General features: G+C 39.3%; 2 protein-coding genes and 1 long non-coding RNA gene across 3 annotated transcripts in view; all 3 read right to left on the bottom strand.

Moving 5' to 3' along the window:
- GFRAL (GDNF family receptor alpha like) overlaps positions 1-1,987 on the bottom strand; it is a 28,636-nt gene extending 26,649 nt beyond the window's left edge. Inside the window, exon 1 of the mRNA XM_075750047.1 lies at positions 1,855-1,987. Coding sequence (XP_075606162.1) covers positions 1,855-1,876 — 22 coding nt within the window. The 5' untranslated portion in view covers positions 1,877-1,987. The remainder of the gene's footprint in view (positions 1-1,854) is intronic.
- The window catches only part of LOC142600928 (uncharacterized), a 637,768-nt gene that overhangs the window by 446,102 nt on the left and 175,285 nt on the right, over positions 1-16,381 (bottom strand). The window lies entirely within an intron of this gene.
- Positions 5,940-16,381, bottom strand: part of HCRTR2 (hypocretin receptor 2) — a 35,495-nt gene continuing 25,053 nt past the window's right edge. The window contains exons 5-8 of the mRNA XM_075750046.1: positions 13,092-13,312; positions 11,572-11,693; positions 9,355-9,555; positions 5,940-7,722 (exon numbers count right to left, since the gene is read on the bottom strand). Of these exons, the coding sequence (XP_075606161.1) occupies positions 7,529-7,722; positions 9,355-9,555; positions 11,572-11,693; positions 13,092-13,312 (738 nt within the window). The 3' untranslated portion in view covers positions 5,940-7,528. The remainder of the gene's footprint in view (positions 7,723-9,354; positions 9,556-11,571; positions 11,694-13,091; positions 13,313-16,381) is intronic.

The following is a 16,381-nucleotide window of genomic DNA, read 5'->3' as shown; positions in this document are numbered from 1 at the left end:
TCAGCCTGGAAGAATGATCAATAGAAACGGCTCCTGTCACTTGACATTGAGGAATGTGCAGCTGGCCCATCCAGAGGGACAATTTTGGCTCATTTAGTCTTCGGACTGTCTCCTAAAGTTCTTTCTAATTGTGAAATTACTCAATATTTGTTCAGATGATAGAGGAAAAAAAAGTTGCCAAATACCTTACAGGTGAAAATGACTGCATGTATAAGACAATACAAAATTACAAACCCTGGTACTTTTCAAGAAAAGGTATTTTTCTGGATGACAGTTTACCTGTTTTGTAGGTACTAACACAGCAGAAGATTTATGCATGTGATTAGGATCCACGGCACAAAGACTCTGTGCTGTCTCCCTCCTGTTAAGACAGGTTTTGAGAGCCAGTGGCTGAAAACGAATAGTCAAAGTAGGTCTGACTGAGCAGCCAATTAGCAGGTCCTGCTCCTTTGTAATAATTGTTTCAGAGTGTGTTTATTTCAAACCCACCTGGAAACTGTGCCCACAAAAAGGAGGAGATGCTTTTGCAAAATAAAGACTCAAGTGGCATAATCGATGATTAAAGCTAATTCAGTCTAAGAAAGGGCTTCTCTAGATCTAATAACGTATTATGGATGGGGTTTTTGTTTCCTCAGCAGTACACAAGGGGCACGCTGTCGCTAGCATACAAGAAAAAAACTGGCCTGTATGATTTTAGAATCCAGCGCACTGTAGTTTATACAATTGCTTAAACTGACAGTTACTACTTTAGTCATTCAGTTCAGTTATTTACTCCAGTATTTGTAGTACTAAGCAACTGTTTTCTCCTTAGAAGTGTTCAGGGCATCTAAGAGCTAGTTTGTAGCTAAAACTTTTAAAGAGATCCATTTTGACATGAAGACATATAAATTTAGATTTGTACAGGTGTCTGTTGATTCACTGGGGTGGTGTAAAATTCCCTGTTCTGAAGAATTTGGTGTCTAAAGTGAAAAGAGGAGAAAAAGGACATTTTAGCACCTTCACTTTGCAGATTGGGAACTGAGGAGCAGAGGAATTGCAGTGTCTCTCCCAGGAGTACAGAATTATTACCTGGCAAATAATAATGAATAATGGGAAACGAAGCTGTGGTTTCTCTCTAGCGGCAAGAGCAGCTAGATAGCTGGCTCCAAAGAAGAAAGGCAAACTATTGTTGAATATAGTTTGAATATAGTTGAAAAGTGATAAAGGACAACTTTATTCCAAAAATCTCCTGAGATAGAACTACCTACAGAATGTTTTTAACAGTGGAATATGTGTTTAGAGTGGTGGGATGTTAAGAGAGAAGCAGCATGTATACAATATATAGAGAGAGGAAGAGGAGAATAAAAGAAATTAAAATATACTTGTCTCATTGTATTCTCTTCTCCCGAATCCTTCTGTACCAGCTTTGTTGATTTTCCCTTTTTCTCCATTCAGACCCAAAGGGAAATGTCAATAGCCCTCTGTATAGCGCTGCCAGCACTAAACGCTTCCCACCTAGCAAACAAGTGGCTGTCTATTTAGACAAGGCATCCCACTTCTGGGTCTTCTCACCGGTTCAACTTTTTATCACTGCTGGCGCTGCCGGCCCTGCTACCCTGCCTTACCTCCCGCTTCAGACAGGCAACCCGGCGCCGGGCCGGAGAAGCCAGCGCCGAGCCGCAGGGCCTGGCGGCCGCACACCGGTGCGAACCCCCGGCGTCGCACACCGCTCGCCCCCGCCTTGAGGCTCCCCGGGCGAAGGAGCAAGGGATGGAGCCGTAAGGGGAACCCGCGGAGAGGAGAGGCCAGGAGGGCGAAGCGAGGGTCCTGGCGAGCCTGGGGGCTGCCTCCCTCCCCGCCTCCCGCGGCACTTACCGAGGCAGAGGAGCGCGGCCATGGCCGGCCGCTGGCGCCTGCAGCTCCGCGCCGAGCGGGTCGCGCCGGGCGGCAGGTGCCGGAGCGGGGCCGCCCCTTCAGCACCGGCCGCGGGGACAGCGCCCCGCCCGGCCCCGGCAGCGCTCGCCGCACGGGGCGGGCCGAGGGTGGGCGCCGTGCCGGCAGGCCGCGGGGAGGGGCGGGAGGGGGCAGGCCTGTGTGTCCCCCCCCCGAGGTCAGTGGTGTGTCCTTCTCTGCCCACCTCCTTCGGCCAGGAGCAGCGGAGCAAGCTTCGCCCTCACCCCCCACCCCCGCGAGCTTCCTTGGCTGCCATCGTTACACCCTTTGCGTGCATTTCCCCTCTTGCCGTACTTGCTAAGGTGGACTGCGTCTACGTGAGACGCGGTTCTCGGGCACCTTTCAGGGGATCCGGCACTCCCTCTGCATTCACTTCCCACTTGATTTCCGGAGAAACTAACAGAGCAAAGTCTTTGGCTGCTGCCTATAATCTCTCCGGAAAATGCCTGTTGCTATGTCTGATCATCTTCTGTAAGCACTTTTCAACGCATTTTACATTTATTTACATTTTAAGCACTTTCCAATGCATTTTACATTTACATTTGTTTTCATCTCAGATGTGAAGTAGGATCGTGATCTGTCAAGGAGCGAGAGGAGCTACGGAGCATGCTGGACAGCAGACCAGAGGAGCAAATAACTAGTCTGTAGTTTAGACCCATACTGGACTAGGAGTTTCACTAAACTACATCAAAACCAGTTCGCCATGTAGAAGTCAGCAGCTGACTTGGATACTTAATAAAAAATAAAGCAACCATAAAGCATAAAATCATACACCTGCTGGCTTCACTAGACACTCTTTGCTTTTGCACTGGAAGGAGGAGGAAACAACACATCCCTATAGATTTCTCCATGCTGCTCGTGAGTCTTGTTTTTAAAAATTGCTTATCCAAGACAGAAAATTTTTAACTGGATTTGGTCCTTGAATGCTTAAAACAAAAAGATACCATAAAACTTCCAGCATAGCTAGGAGAGTAGGGATGCAGTAGGTGAGATCTGGTCCCTATTGGCAAAGCAAAACTTCAGCCAAGTCCAGATTTTTCTTATTTTTTGTTTAGCTCAGAAAAATTCAGTCTTGCATATAATTTCTTATTTTTTAAAAAAATTCAGATTTTAACTTAGTTAATTTATTGCATTCTTTATTTAAATTCTTAATGCCAAGATTGCTACATAGTTGTCTTTTTTCTTTTTCTTTTTCTTTTTTTTTTTCCTGAAAGTGTGTTCAATAAAACAAAATACTATTTCAACCAATGATGTACCCAACAGCCGGAGAAAAACGTTATTGTCAGGTAAAAGGAATAGCCTGAGAGATGAATATAATTTTAGTTGTGAGACAAATTTTAGGTTGGAAAGCTAAATTTGCTTTGGCCTTAATCCATTGTAACATGCAGCGGTAGGTTGCAATGCATCTTACAGCGAGGGCTGAGTTAAACTAATGTTTAGTGTACTCTCCTTCCTATAAAGCACTCTCCAGGTTAATGACATCCATCAATTTTATTAATATCAGAGAATGAGATGGTGCCCTCTATGCAGTCCAGAAGAAAAAGAAAAAAAAAATGCCTTTTTGGAGGTGGAGAGGGAGAGAAATTATCTTGCAGACATTGTAACTGCAGGGCACAAGCTTATCACTACAGTGACAACAGGAAAGGAGAAAGAGGTCAGGATACCGCACTGCCAAAACTGCGAAATATGGTAAGAGACAAAGTACCAGAATGATGGTGGCACAACAATTTATAACTCTGGGAGCAAATATGTTGTGATTTAAACTCTATGTCTAATGATGGTATGACCAAGCAGAAACAATGTTATGAGAACTCTACTTCTATGTTCCTGAGTTGCTAGTGGAAATATTAGAATACCAAAGCAGCTGAGGTAACAAAACCCAATTAAAGCTCATCTTTCAGATCATTTTCAGTATTTATAGACTGGATAAGAGATGCTCATTCCTCACCTGACCTTTTTTGATGGATAAGAAGCCCAGAAGTTTCTTTAAGATGCTTTAATTTCTGTCACATGCAAAAGGCATTAAATTACATATTGCTCTTAAAATCTTACTCTGTCTTCTCTCAGCCATTTCTGTCTCCGTTAATAGCCACTGCTCACTATTGGCTTTATCAATTATTTGGTTTAACTGCCCAGGGAAGTGGTTGAGTCACCATCCCTGGAGGTATTTAAAAGACGTGTAGATGTGGTGCTTAGGGATGTGGTTTAGCGGTAAGCTTGGCAGTGCTAGGTTAAGGGTTGGACTTGGTGATCTTAAAGGTCTTTTCCAACCTAAATTATTCTATGATTCTATGATCTTTACTGAAAATTCCCAGTGATTATTTTCATTCAAAAAATAAATCCAGCTGGGTAACATTTTGAATGTATCCAAATATTTGGATCTTTCTGGAGTAAAAGGCCCTAGAACTTGCAAAAAACTCACCACTACTTTACATAGGTAGTCAACAGATTTTTAAATACCTATGAAGATCTTTCTGATGAAATGGTGCCTAAAAAGATATCTGAGCTAAAGAATAAAATGTCTAGGTATTTCTCAAATTTTGTAAAACTAAGGAAACAAATACATACATATATTTTCATCAAAACATATTCATTTTAAAAAACCAGAAATTTTTGAATGAAAAATCTTTTCATCAAAACAACCAAATCTTTAGCTGATAACCATATTTAACTGATCTTTAGCTTGATAACCATATTCTCTGGAAAGGATTAGTTAACACTGTGTTTACCTATCCTTAGAATTTAAAATCTTAGATAAACTCTGATTGTATCACTTGTGTCTGAAAGATATGCTATTTACTCAACAAAAATCTGGCCAGAGAAAAACCCAGAATCATTTGTCAATGAATGTCTCAGTTTTTATTTATAGTGTCTACTCAAAAAGTACTGTTAAGTTAAAGCTCTGGCTAAAAGAAAATCCTAGCAACATTGGAATATTTTAATTCTGGAGTTCTAAGTGAAAATAAGAAAAGAGAAGAAATGAGAATTTTTGTCTTACGATGAGTAAATTCAGGCCATAATCTCCATTTCTACTATGTCACAGGGGACATACAGGAGCCAAAACCCTGCCAATGACCTTTAGTGTGTTCTTATCTCAGATTAATTAACACAGTTTATCCTACTGGCATTAAGGGAGCAGAAGACAGTTTGTGTTAGCAGGTGCTATTCAACCCCCCCCCTTTAGAAAGATGCTACTTACGTTTTTTCCCATGAGCATCACTAAGATTGCTATTTGAGTTTTTTGTTAGCTGGCCCAAGTTAGAAATACTGTACGCTTTCCCTCCCCATTCATCTCACAGGGATCTCACAGGCAAAACACCTGACAAGGCGTGAGAATTTTGCTGGTCTTCCACAGTCCCCCATGACCTTTTATGTTTGATACTGACCAAGTTTTCTTAAATAACCATTTAGTTTCTACATTCTTGCTCTCTCTTCAAGGAAAAGCTAAAAATACATTTTCTGAAATGAAAGTATAGGATTGCAAAATTTTGACATAATTGACATTTTCAGCATTGGGTTGAGGAAATATTTTAGGGCACAATTAAATGATTGCTGAGAATTATTTTGCAGCTAGATTGCTATACTAGATTTTAACTTTTTGACTTTTTCTTTACTTATATCAAAACAAAAGAAAAAATTAGAAGACTTCAAATTCCATTGCAATTCCATAATGTTTTAATTCAGCAGCTGTTTGTTGAATCATTTCAAATTATATAGAAAAATTATATCTTATTTCACACAGTTTAAGAATACTACATTTTCTGTGGCTGAAGATCAAAAATAGCCTTCTAATGGGTAAGGAATTGAAATAGCTATAAAAACAAATCCTGCTGTACTTTCCACAATTATTTTAGTTTTCTTTTTGCAGAAGAGACAAAGTAAAATAATTTCTTGAAATAACAATGACATAATAGCTATACTCAAAAAAATAAGTTTACACATAGGAATATAGGAATTCCTATGATTTTATTTGATGTTTAAACATTCTTTCCATTTAGGTATTTATCTTTATTCTTTTTTTAATAGAAAAAGAATATTCTTCTTTTCCCCTTTTAATAGAAAAAGAAAACTTTAATATACAAACAAATGCAATTTTTTTTCCTCTCACTTTACACCAGTGTAAACTAGGAGTAATTGCAACAATGCCAAGTAAAACAGCCTTTGGGAAAAGCTAAAGCATAAAATGATTAAGCGTTTCATAAAACTACAGCTGTCATGATAGACAGTACATTGCATCACATCAGGTCAAAGTAAAACCTAGAAAAAATATTTACATAAGTTAATCAAATAACATCTTGTTTATGAATAATTGGCTTTTCAGAAATATTTGAACATGTGAGAAGGTCTTCTTTCTATGTCAAATTCTTTTTTACTGAAAAACAAGTCCTCCCTCCCATCTTACCCTTCCTTTTGAAAATTCTGAACTGAAATGTAAGAAGAGTGCCACAGGGAGATTGTAGCTCGGGTTCTTATAGACTAGTCTCTTGGTAACCAATAGGCCACGTTCCCCTCATAGACTAAGTCTCCAGTGATGAAACGTCTTCATTCTTTAAGAAGGAAAATTACAATGTATGGTAGGAAGCCCCAAGCCAGGGAGCTTATCCCATAGATAGAAAATGAATGAGTACTTGATCTACCAGTCCAATGAGGTATCACCTCTATTATTTCCAGAGAGAAAGATTTTATTTTAATTGTTGAAAAGTGAACATTTTCTTGGCATATAAATCTATTAATTGTTTGTATCATTAGCATTAAATGGCAGCTGAGAGAGAAACCATGACGGCAAGCAAGATAACCAATGTTTTCTATTTTAAAGATCCTCAGAGATCTTCTGGAGCAACACTTGGAAACATTATGGACTAAAATGTGCTACCAAAGTTAAATTGTCCTGCCCTTCAGGGGTGCTGACATTTGTTATTCCTATTGGCCTGAGTAGGAATTTTGAGCTTATAGCACCTTTAAGCATCACATAAGTTTCATTTAAGTAGTTACTTTTTAGGCACTCGAGTCTGAAGAAAAAAAAAAATTGGCTATTTAGTGTAATCTTATGAAAACGTGTGACTTGCAGCACTTTGGGTTCCTGTCTTAGAAGCATGTCTGTCCTTAGAAAAGTAACCTGGAATCTCCCCAAATAAATCTGAAGTGAAAGTTCCATAATGAACGTAGAATTTACTACAAGGGAATTAGCAGAAAAAGAAGTGCAAAGTAATTCCAGAATATCACTAGTGCGTAAGTAAGCATTCCTTGTAAATAAATCACTCATTTATAGAAACAGGATATAAATAAATGGTGTTTGAGACTTCTTTCAAATACTTAGAGCTCTTTATATGATACATTTTAGAACATTCCACAGCATCTAAAATATATAAAAATAAATATCTACAGTATTTACAAAGTATGATACAATCCAATCTTTAAAAAGACTTGTAAAGACATGTTCTTTAGCTCATACTGAGGTAAGTAGGTTTCTGTAAGACTGAGAAGAAATAGGAGAGGCAGTCATTTTGAAGGAATCTATTTGTCCACTTGCTGTAGTCTGCAACACAGCTAAAAGCACGTGTCATTCTCTGGTGTTCTTACATGTGTTGAGCCAAAGTCATCCGTGCTGTAACTCCATCGAGGTAAATTTAGTTATGCTAGGGACAAATTTGTCCCACCCTGCATTCTCTGTGTTGCCAGTGTCTTCTGCAGAAACCCTCACAGCTTCATCTAAACTTGAAGTCATGTTCATCCCTGGTATGTGGAGATGCAGTTCCACTGATTTCAATGGGCTGAGTGTAGCTGGGATACCTGTAAGATAAAATACAGTTTTCAAGATGATTTTGCTGTTTGTATCAGGTAGCTGACTGGCTCACCCTGTGCTTGTCCCTCTCTGAACACTATGCAGGTGATGACCTATTATCAAAACGGTCTGCCAGAAAATTTCACTTGTAAATTTTAAGTAAAGGCTTCTTGACTGAAGTCTAAGGGGATTTCTGTTGCATAAACCTTGATTTTCTTACTTTTAAACACTTTTAATGTGTTGTATCCTTTATTTAATATGCATTATTTGGTAAATACCCTGTGGTTCCTTATCCAGATGCCACTGTGACCAGCAGAGCACTACAGCTTCCAGTCTACAAGCCAATCATAGAATGGTTTGGGTTGGACGGGACCTTTAAAGATCATCTAGTCCAACTCCCCTGCCATGAGCAAAGGACAGCCAGGGAGAAGAGAATAATGACAAATAATTGGTATAGAGCAAAACATCATCTACAGCCACACTGTCAGCTGGGTTTCATGGCTGTAACCTTGCTTGTGCCGTACACATAAGAATGGAAATGCTACTGGAGAAGAGCATGCTTCTCCCAACATTTGTTCTATAGTAAGTGAAAAAACCAGACTTCTTCAAAGGTAATTTATTTAATTCTTTTTAGATACATATTTTAGGAGCAGATTAGCTGTCCTTGGAGATACCAATTTCTCTGTTATAAATATATAGCTTATCTAGTCCTAGCCTATAGTGTCTGAGATAACTTCTAGACTACCAATGTTGACATCCCTATGAGAGGAGGGATGTACGTGTAGTTCCTTGCAAAGTCCTGCTGGGATATAAGATATAATGTAATGAGAAATATCAAATAATAAATTATATGTCATTTTCCTTCTATTCACAAAGCTAGGGAATTGCACAATCATTTCACTGTTTACCCAGAATTGGGAAAGCTTGCACAACTCCTGTTTTTCATTTCAGGCTGTGTTCATTTATTTATCAGCCTCTACTGGAGAAAAATCAAGAGTGGCTTCCCAGCTGTTCCTGAATACACACAATAACCCACCCAACAGGGAAAAGAACAGAAAATGTGAGAAAAGAAATGAACGTGAATTTCTTATTCGATCAGCCAAACTCACTCCAGAACGCATGGTAGGCAGATCATTTGAAATAGTCAAAGACATTCAGGTAGTTCAATCTGTACATCCAATTTGGGTTATAATATTTATTATAAAATAGACCACAACTTCAGAGAATTATCTCTGAGTAGAATATAGCCGTTTATAAACACATTGAAACTCCAGGGAAAATTATTTTCATACTTTCAGGTACCTGTTCTTTATTTACTTAGGAATCTAAAGAAAGTAGAGATCCAAAGAAAATATTTATATAAAATACGATTACCTTTACCCCTCTCCAACTGCAACTCAACCTTTGAAATAAATGAGTTGCAATTTTGTTTCATCAATGTATAACCAAAGTTGTAGCATGTTCTATAAAATATTTCTTGTAACTTACTTTTCTTACAGTCAATTCTTGATTGTAAACACCCTTCTCTCACTGCATTGTACTCAGATTCAAATATTGTTGCATGCACAATTAAACTTTATTTCCACAGCATCAAAAGACAAAGGGACAAGTATACTACGAGTGGCTAATAGATGCAGTACCATTTGCTGGAAGTGTGTTTATGTTGGTCAATACAACGTGTTCTGAAAGTTTTGAAATATTATCAAAATTGCTGATCTGGGTTGTCAAGGATTTCCGACTCTCAGTACTGGTACGACCTCTGGTGAGCCGTTCATCATGGTGACTGCGAATGCCAAAGATGCAACAAGAAAATGCTGCTTTAAATTCTTCTCTAAATTTCCCTGTCAACCACAAAAAAGACTCATGAAAACATTGTACTTTAAAGCATGTTTCAACAAACTTTACAGATTAGAAAAAGGCAGCTAACAGAAGTAAAATTAACCCAAAACACCCAGATGTTCTTCTAAGGCAGAAGTAGGAAATCACAATTTCAACATCTTGGAGAAAGACAGAAAACATACAACCTTTGTAAGAAGATATGTGAAGCGTGGTATGAAACCTAAATTATTCTTGGCTAGGCAGAATGGACAAACTAGAATGATTTATGAAAACATGTCATGGATAGTCTGTTGATTAATAACATATCTAACAAAAACAAGTAGTTGAGCAATTGTAGGCTTAAATGACTGAATCATTACTTGACATGTGCATTCCTCAAGGCTTCAGTATTGGGACCAGCGCCATTTAATTTCTTTGTCAGTTACATGGACAGTTGGATCAAGTGCACCCTCAGCAAGTTTGCCGATGACACCAAGCTGAGTGGTGCGGCTGACACACTGGAGGGAAGGGATGCCATCCAGAGGGACCTTGACAGGCTGGAGAGGTGGGCCCATGTGAACTGCATGAAGTTCAACAAGGCCAAGTGCAAGGTCCTGCGCATGAGTCGGGACAATCCCAAGCACAACTACAGGCTGGGTGGAGAATGGATTGAGAGCAGCCCTGAGGAGAAGCAGTTGGGGGTGTTGATTGATGAGAAGCGCAACATGAGCCGGCAGTGTGCGCCTGCAGCCCAGAAAGCCAACCGTGTCCTGGGCTGCATCAAGTGTGACCAGCAAGTTGAGGGAGGTGATCCTGTCCTTCTACTCCGCTCTCATGAAACCCCACCAGGAATACTGTGTCCAGCTCTGGGGCCCCCAGTGTAAGAAGGACGTGGAGCTGTTGGAGCGAGTCTCCAGAGGAGGGCCACAAAGATGCTCAGAGGGCTGGAGCACCTCTCCTATGAGGATAGACTGAGAGAGTTGGAGAGTTTGGAGAAGAGGAGGCTCTGGGGAGACCTTATAGCAGCCTTCCAATACCTAAAGAGGGCCATAATGGCCTTGAGCTGAAGGAGGGTAGAGGCAGATCAGATGTTAGGAAGAAATTCTTCTCTAAGAGGATGGTGAGACACTGGAACAGGTTGCCCAGAGAGGTTGTGGAGGCCCCCTCGCTGGAAGTGTTCAAGGCCAGGCTGGTTGGGGCTTTGGGCAACCTGGTCTAGTGGAGGGGATCCCTGCCCATGGTGGAGGGGTTGGAACTAGATGGTTTTTGAGGTCCCTTCCAACCCAAACCATACTATGATTCTATGAAATGAGGGCATGGCTAATTTGTATTTCATCTTGAATACATTTTAAAAGAAGATTCAGTGTTCGACAGCCCATTAGTCTGCTTGGGTCTCAGAGTAAACTGTTCAAATCATCTTCACACTACACATCACAAAAAAACTACAGTGGGGAAATGTATAGTGAGGATCAATAGACTTTTGCCTCCCTGTATTTAGCTGTAATACCACCAGTTTAGGTCCTGATTCTGCTGCCCTTAGCCAAATAAGACAAATACAAATTAAGACAAATCTGTACTAGTAAGTAAACACCATCCTGGCCAGTTCTTCGGCCTTGAACCTAGTGGGCACAGTCTGGTCATTCAAGTACTAGACTTACAGCCTTCAAAATCTAATACCTGCGTATAAATTGCCAACTGGGGACAGCCCCTGGCTTGTGCTACCTCCCAGACAGTATCTGTGGAGTTTTTAGGGGCAATGGTAATTGTTTCAGAACAAAGTCATGGCAGGGCCTTCTCTATTAAATTAAAGGTATGGACAAATTCAAGAACCTGGTCTCAGGCCCTGGTACACTTTAGTTTATAGTTATAGGAAGACAGCCCGTAGGTGATGGGATACATCAAACATCTTGTTTCAAGAAGAGGATCTAGCTCCCACTGGAGGAACTGGGCTGATGTTACACAGTCATCAATCTTATTTGCTATGGCTCATTACATTCAAACTATATGTTAAACTTGAATTCTAGGTAACTGTAACTTACCACTGAGGAAATTATAAATAATGGGATTGGCTGCACTGTTTGCATATACAAGCCAGTGTGAGAATGTGAACCAGGCGTATACAGTTTCTCTGTCATCAGCATGATTAAACATTCCAAAAACCCTACAGAAAAAGAAAAGCAAACATGAAAGATGGCAAAATTAGAAATCATATAAAAAGATTTGGCAACTTCTCGCCTAATTTTATCTCTGATGACCTATCTGCAGTATTACAGAAAATCTGACTCAACAGTGCTTGCTTTCTTGAGCAAATAAAGTCCTCTCCCCATCCCTCAGTCTCCTCTCTTGGTGGTTTAGCACAACAGAGACCATCAGTACTTTACTTTGCAATGGTGCAGATGCATAACTTTTCTCTACGTAATCAAAGTCAGCTGGTGTCAGGTAAGCCAAAAAGAGATGGGAAAAGTTGTTTTTGACCTGTTCAAGTCATTGAGGTTCCCAGCTCTAGGCTCAGTCTCCAATAAACTAGGGTTTTGGAGTCAGACAGGCGCTGACCTGACCCAAAACCTGAGCCCACAGTAGCAGCTTCGGCCCTCCAGAGAAATCTGCTTTGCCCAGATTCCTTACACCTAAATTTTGACATTTAAATGAAAATCTAACTACAGGTCTGCTCTGCTATTGTAGCTGAGGCAGCCTGTGTAGTTCCTCTTTGGTTCAGATCACAGGTGGCCTGAGCTGCCTTCTGGAAATACTTTTTTCTCTCCCCATCGCCTACCAAGGGACTTGAGGATGAAAAGTACTTGAATTAGGCCTCAGGAAAGTGTCAGAATTGAGTGGGATGTATTGAAGCCTTCATATCCAACTTGAAAATATTCCTTAAAAGCTGAAATGTTCCTCAAGCACCAATAAAAGGCTGGTTATTTTTTAGGATATTCAAATATTCTGCTATAAGTCATTATTTATTGGTATTCCAGAGGTCTCATGAGGTATGATTACCTCGAAGCCTTAGCCTGTCAGGCATTGTACAAAAACCAGAGTGTAAACAATTATGTCTCAAATGAACAGGAGAGAAAAGGGCAAAAAAGTAAAACAGAGCTTCATAGGCAAACTGAACGGTTAGGCTCAAGTCTCAAAATCGTACATGATGGGGCTTGGGTTTGAACCCAGCATTTCACAGTCCTGGGGGCCAAGCCACAACATGACACTCTCCCGCTACCCTTCAGCTGCTGCTTTAGGCAAATGCCCTTCCATGGGTGTATTTACAGCAAACAAGCTGTAATCCCATGTAAATGACAGGTTTTAATGAGGAGATAGGCTAGATCGTTTTCATGAGGAAGAGCTTGCTAATAAGGGTTCTACAATCTAGCCTTCACTTTCAGTACTACAGATAGGTTAGATATATGTTTTCTTGCAACCCTATGCTTATTTTCCATTTCTTTATCGTGAAATAAGTAAGCTTATCCTTCAAAAGTATCTGCCAGAATAAGAGGAATCTCGAAACAGAGGATTGTTTCTCGACAGGAAGCTTTACCAAGTGTTTACATTTTGGGATAACCTTTACCTTTTCAAGACATTGAGGATGCTAATGGGTAGATAGCAAAGTGCAAAAACCAGGAGGACAACCATTAGCATACGTGCTGTTTTCCTTCTTGCACGAATCTGTTTTATTTCAGCTGCCACGGCACTAATCTTTGACTTTGTTGATTGTCCCAGCCCTCGGGGCTGTGCTGAGGACTGCAGAGGCTTCCATTTTTTCTGAACAACAGAAGAAGTTCCTGGGATCTAAAAAAAGACAAAATAAGGGGCACTTTGAAAAACTAGTACTGTGGGTAGCTGTAATGAGAAAAATAGATGTGTTAAGCTTGCGGGGAGAAGTAGGGGTTTTTTACTAAATGAATTGATGTAGCTGCAAGAAACAAACCTAATTTCAGACACACTTGAAGGACTGCATAAAAATTTGTCTTTTACCCGAATGTATCAACTGAAGTATTAAAATTATCCTTACTTCCCACATAACTTGCCTTGCTTGTCTCTTCCAACTGTTACACTTACCAACCTTACTACAATTACGTTGCTATAAAGTTCTACATTAAATGTTTTCTTGTATGGCAGAGTAGTTTATCCCATTCATATGCTGCTAATTTAAGATACAAACCAGCTTTTTAACATTGAAAAACAAGGATTTAAAGCCTATATAGTTTTAAGTGCCATAAAACTTCCAAATATGCAATCTAGATGACAATGAAGCAGCTTAAGAAATCACAGCTCAGGTGTGGATCTCCCTGCAAAGCTCTTCAAAACTGAATCATACAGTGATGAATAGAGGGGAATCATGGAAGAGTGCCAAGACATAGGAAGAATTAGGTTAGCCAAAGATACCTTGCAACAGGTAGATGTAGCACCATGCTATTAAAAAGAAATAAATCGGTTTTGGTTTTTGTGTCCTCACATAAGCCAAGCCAAATAGACTGAGCTTCAGCTCTTCAAAATTATTTCCTGCTGCAGCCAAATGTGAAAGACTACAGATGGCAAGCTCTTTCTCAGAGAACTCTATTACAATGACATTTATAATGTTTTCAATATACATTGTGAAAAACTTTTGGGTAGAAATACAGTTTTATTCATGTGTAGTGCAATTGTCTGCAGGGTGACTAGTCTCATGAGTGCAAAATAATTCATGTTTAAAAGTATCTGCAAAAATCCAGATTGTCTATTGTAACATTTTAAAAATTAGGGCTTGTCCACACAAACTGACCAGAAGAGAATGAGATTTTTTACATTTATTTCAGAAAAAATTAATCTAAAATGGAAATACTTGTTCTAAAGTAAAAGCATGCACATGCAGAATTGTTCTAGAATAGCTATTATGTATTTTTTTTGTGAATAGCTTCCTTGCACAGACAAGTCCTTAATTTAGCATTTATGTGCACCCCAAACCTGATTTACAACTATTGGAATGTTTTGGCAAAGTTGTGTTGTAATGAACAGGAAACCAACAAAGCAGAACGAGGGATATGTTATAACATTTATTTTTTACTAATGTCTCTATGGAAATAAAGCAAAAAAACCCCCACCAAAACCAACCTTGCACTTACTTACTTGTACTGAGGACTCCCACTCACTCAGCTGAAATCAGCAGTATCAGGTCCGTATCTGGACACAGCTGTCCTATTGCAAGGGGTTTACCCAACTTAGCTTTGGGGTGTAGTGCTGCAATGTGTCTTTGCCACACACTACTGAGATAATACACTGTTTAAGATTCTGATTTTGGTTTATCGGGGTACTTTAATATTCTGTTCTTCTAACTTTGAAGCAGAAGCTTTTCCTTCCTTTTCAGTCTTACTGAGTTACCATCTTTGCAGCAAGAACTGATCACAAAATGGAGATGGAAGCAGAGAAACTCAGCCAAACCTCGCCCTTCTGATCATGCCAGAGATTAACTTGAACTTTTCGACCAGATTTCTTGGTAGCTAGATGCAATTTAGAGGAAGAGAAACAGTATCTGGTCTCAACATTGTGAATGGATGTTTCTACAGAAGTGTTAAACATGACTGGTTTTGTACCTGGCTTGTACCTGTCTGTGCAGGTAGAAGGGTCTTTTCTGGTATTTAAGCAGTCTTTAATAGCAAGAGGTGAGCAAAGGTAGGGACTGTATACAATATACAGTGCAATATGTACAGTGCAATACTGTGCTATATCTTAAATTGCTAGATCTTCAGGAGTTTGTACTAAGAACCTTTCTAAGAGTCCTATTTTCCTCAGTCTTTACCTGGCATACATCTGGGCTTTGCTACCGTTACACCAATAAGCAATAATACAGCAAGAATTTTATCAGGGGGAAAAAAAAAAAAAGCTCTATACCCACAGATGCGGTGCTGAACCAGTACCATCTAAGGATGTACTTCAGCATTGTGTGCGTGTATACAGAAACATTTACAAATATACATATATGTAAGCACTCACATATATTATGTATGTACAAGTACACACATGCCAGCATAATGCATATATTTGCTTTTCAGTAATGAATCAGTTATAGAGATAGTTGTGGAGAATTTGTGTAATTCTAGTAATTCTCTAAAAGCCCCCTAGCTGTGTCCAAACAGGGGCTAAAAGTTGCATATTTATTTTCTTATGCATTTTTTTCCTATCCTCTCAAATTGTTATCAAGGGTTTTACAACCAGAGGAAATCTCTCCAAATATAATAAGAGCTGGCAAAACTGCCAATATAAAAAAATGGGTAGGATTCTTAGTTATTAGTAAGAGTAAGCTTTAGTGTCAATGCATTTGGACATCAGTAAATCGAAGCATACAGTATGGAACTTGATAATACAGATTATGTACCAACACTTTTATCATAAGTCCATTCAGTCCTATTTATTTGTTCAGAAGTTACTTTTAATCTACTTAAAATCCACAAGAGAACATAGCCTTCTAAGTCACTACTTCCTTGCTAATAATGAAAATAAATTACTCAAAATCCCTGTTATTTGTGGCACGATTGTTCTTGTCTTTACAATGATGAATCACTAATTCAAAGATCGTAAAGCTTATATGCACAGATCTGCTTGAAAGACACAATCGGTAATTTTAAGAGCTGTTGCACAAAGTACAGTAAGGATAGCTTGTAAATCTGTCTTATCTTTAGTGATCTGAAAACTGGCATGCACAACACACTCCATTTTTAAAAAGAACCTTTAGAAAAAGTGTAAGGCAAAGCGAGCATCTACAGTTTGCTGTGTTTTTCCTGTCACGTACATCTGGAAGTCTCATTGTACCTTGCAACAGGACCACTATATTTAACTGAAGTTCTCGTAAACAGCATGATTTCTTAATTGAAACTATTATAA

Source organism: Balearica regulorum, chromosome 3 (assembly GCF_011004875.1).
Source record: "Balearica regulorum gibbericeps isolate bBalReg1 chromosome 3, bBalReg1.pri, whole genome shotgun sequence".
NCBI classification, from domain to species: domain Eukaryota; kingdom Metazoa; phylum Chordata; class Aves; order Gruiformes; family Gruidae; genus Balearica; species Balearica regulorum.
This window is presented reverse-complemented; position numbering and strand designations above follow the sequence as displayed.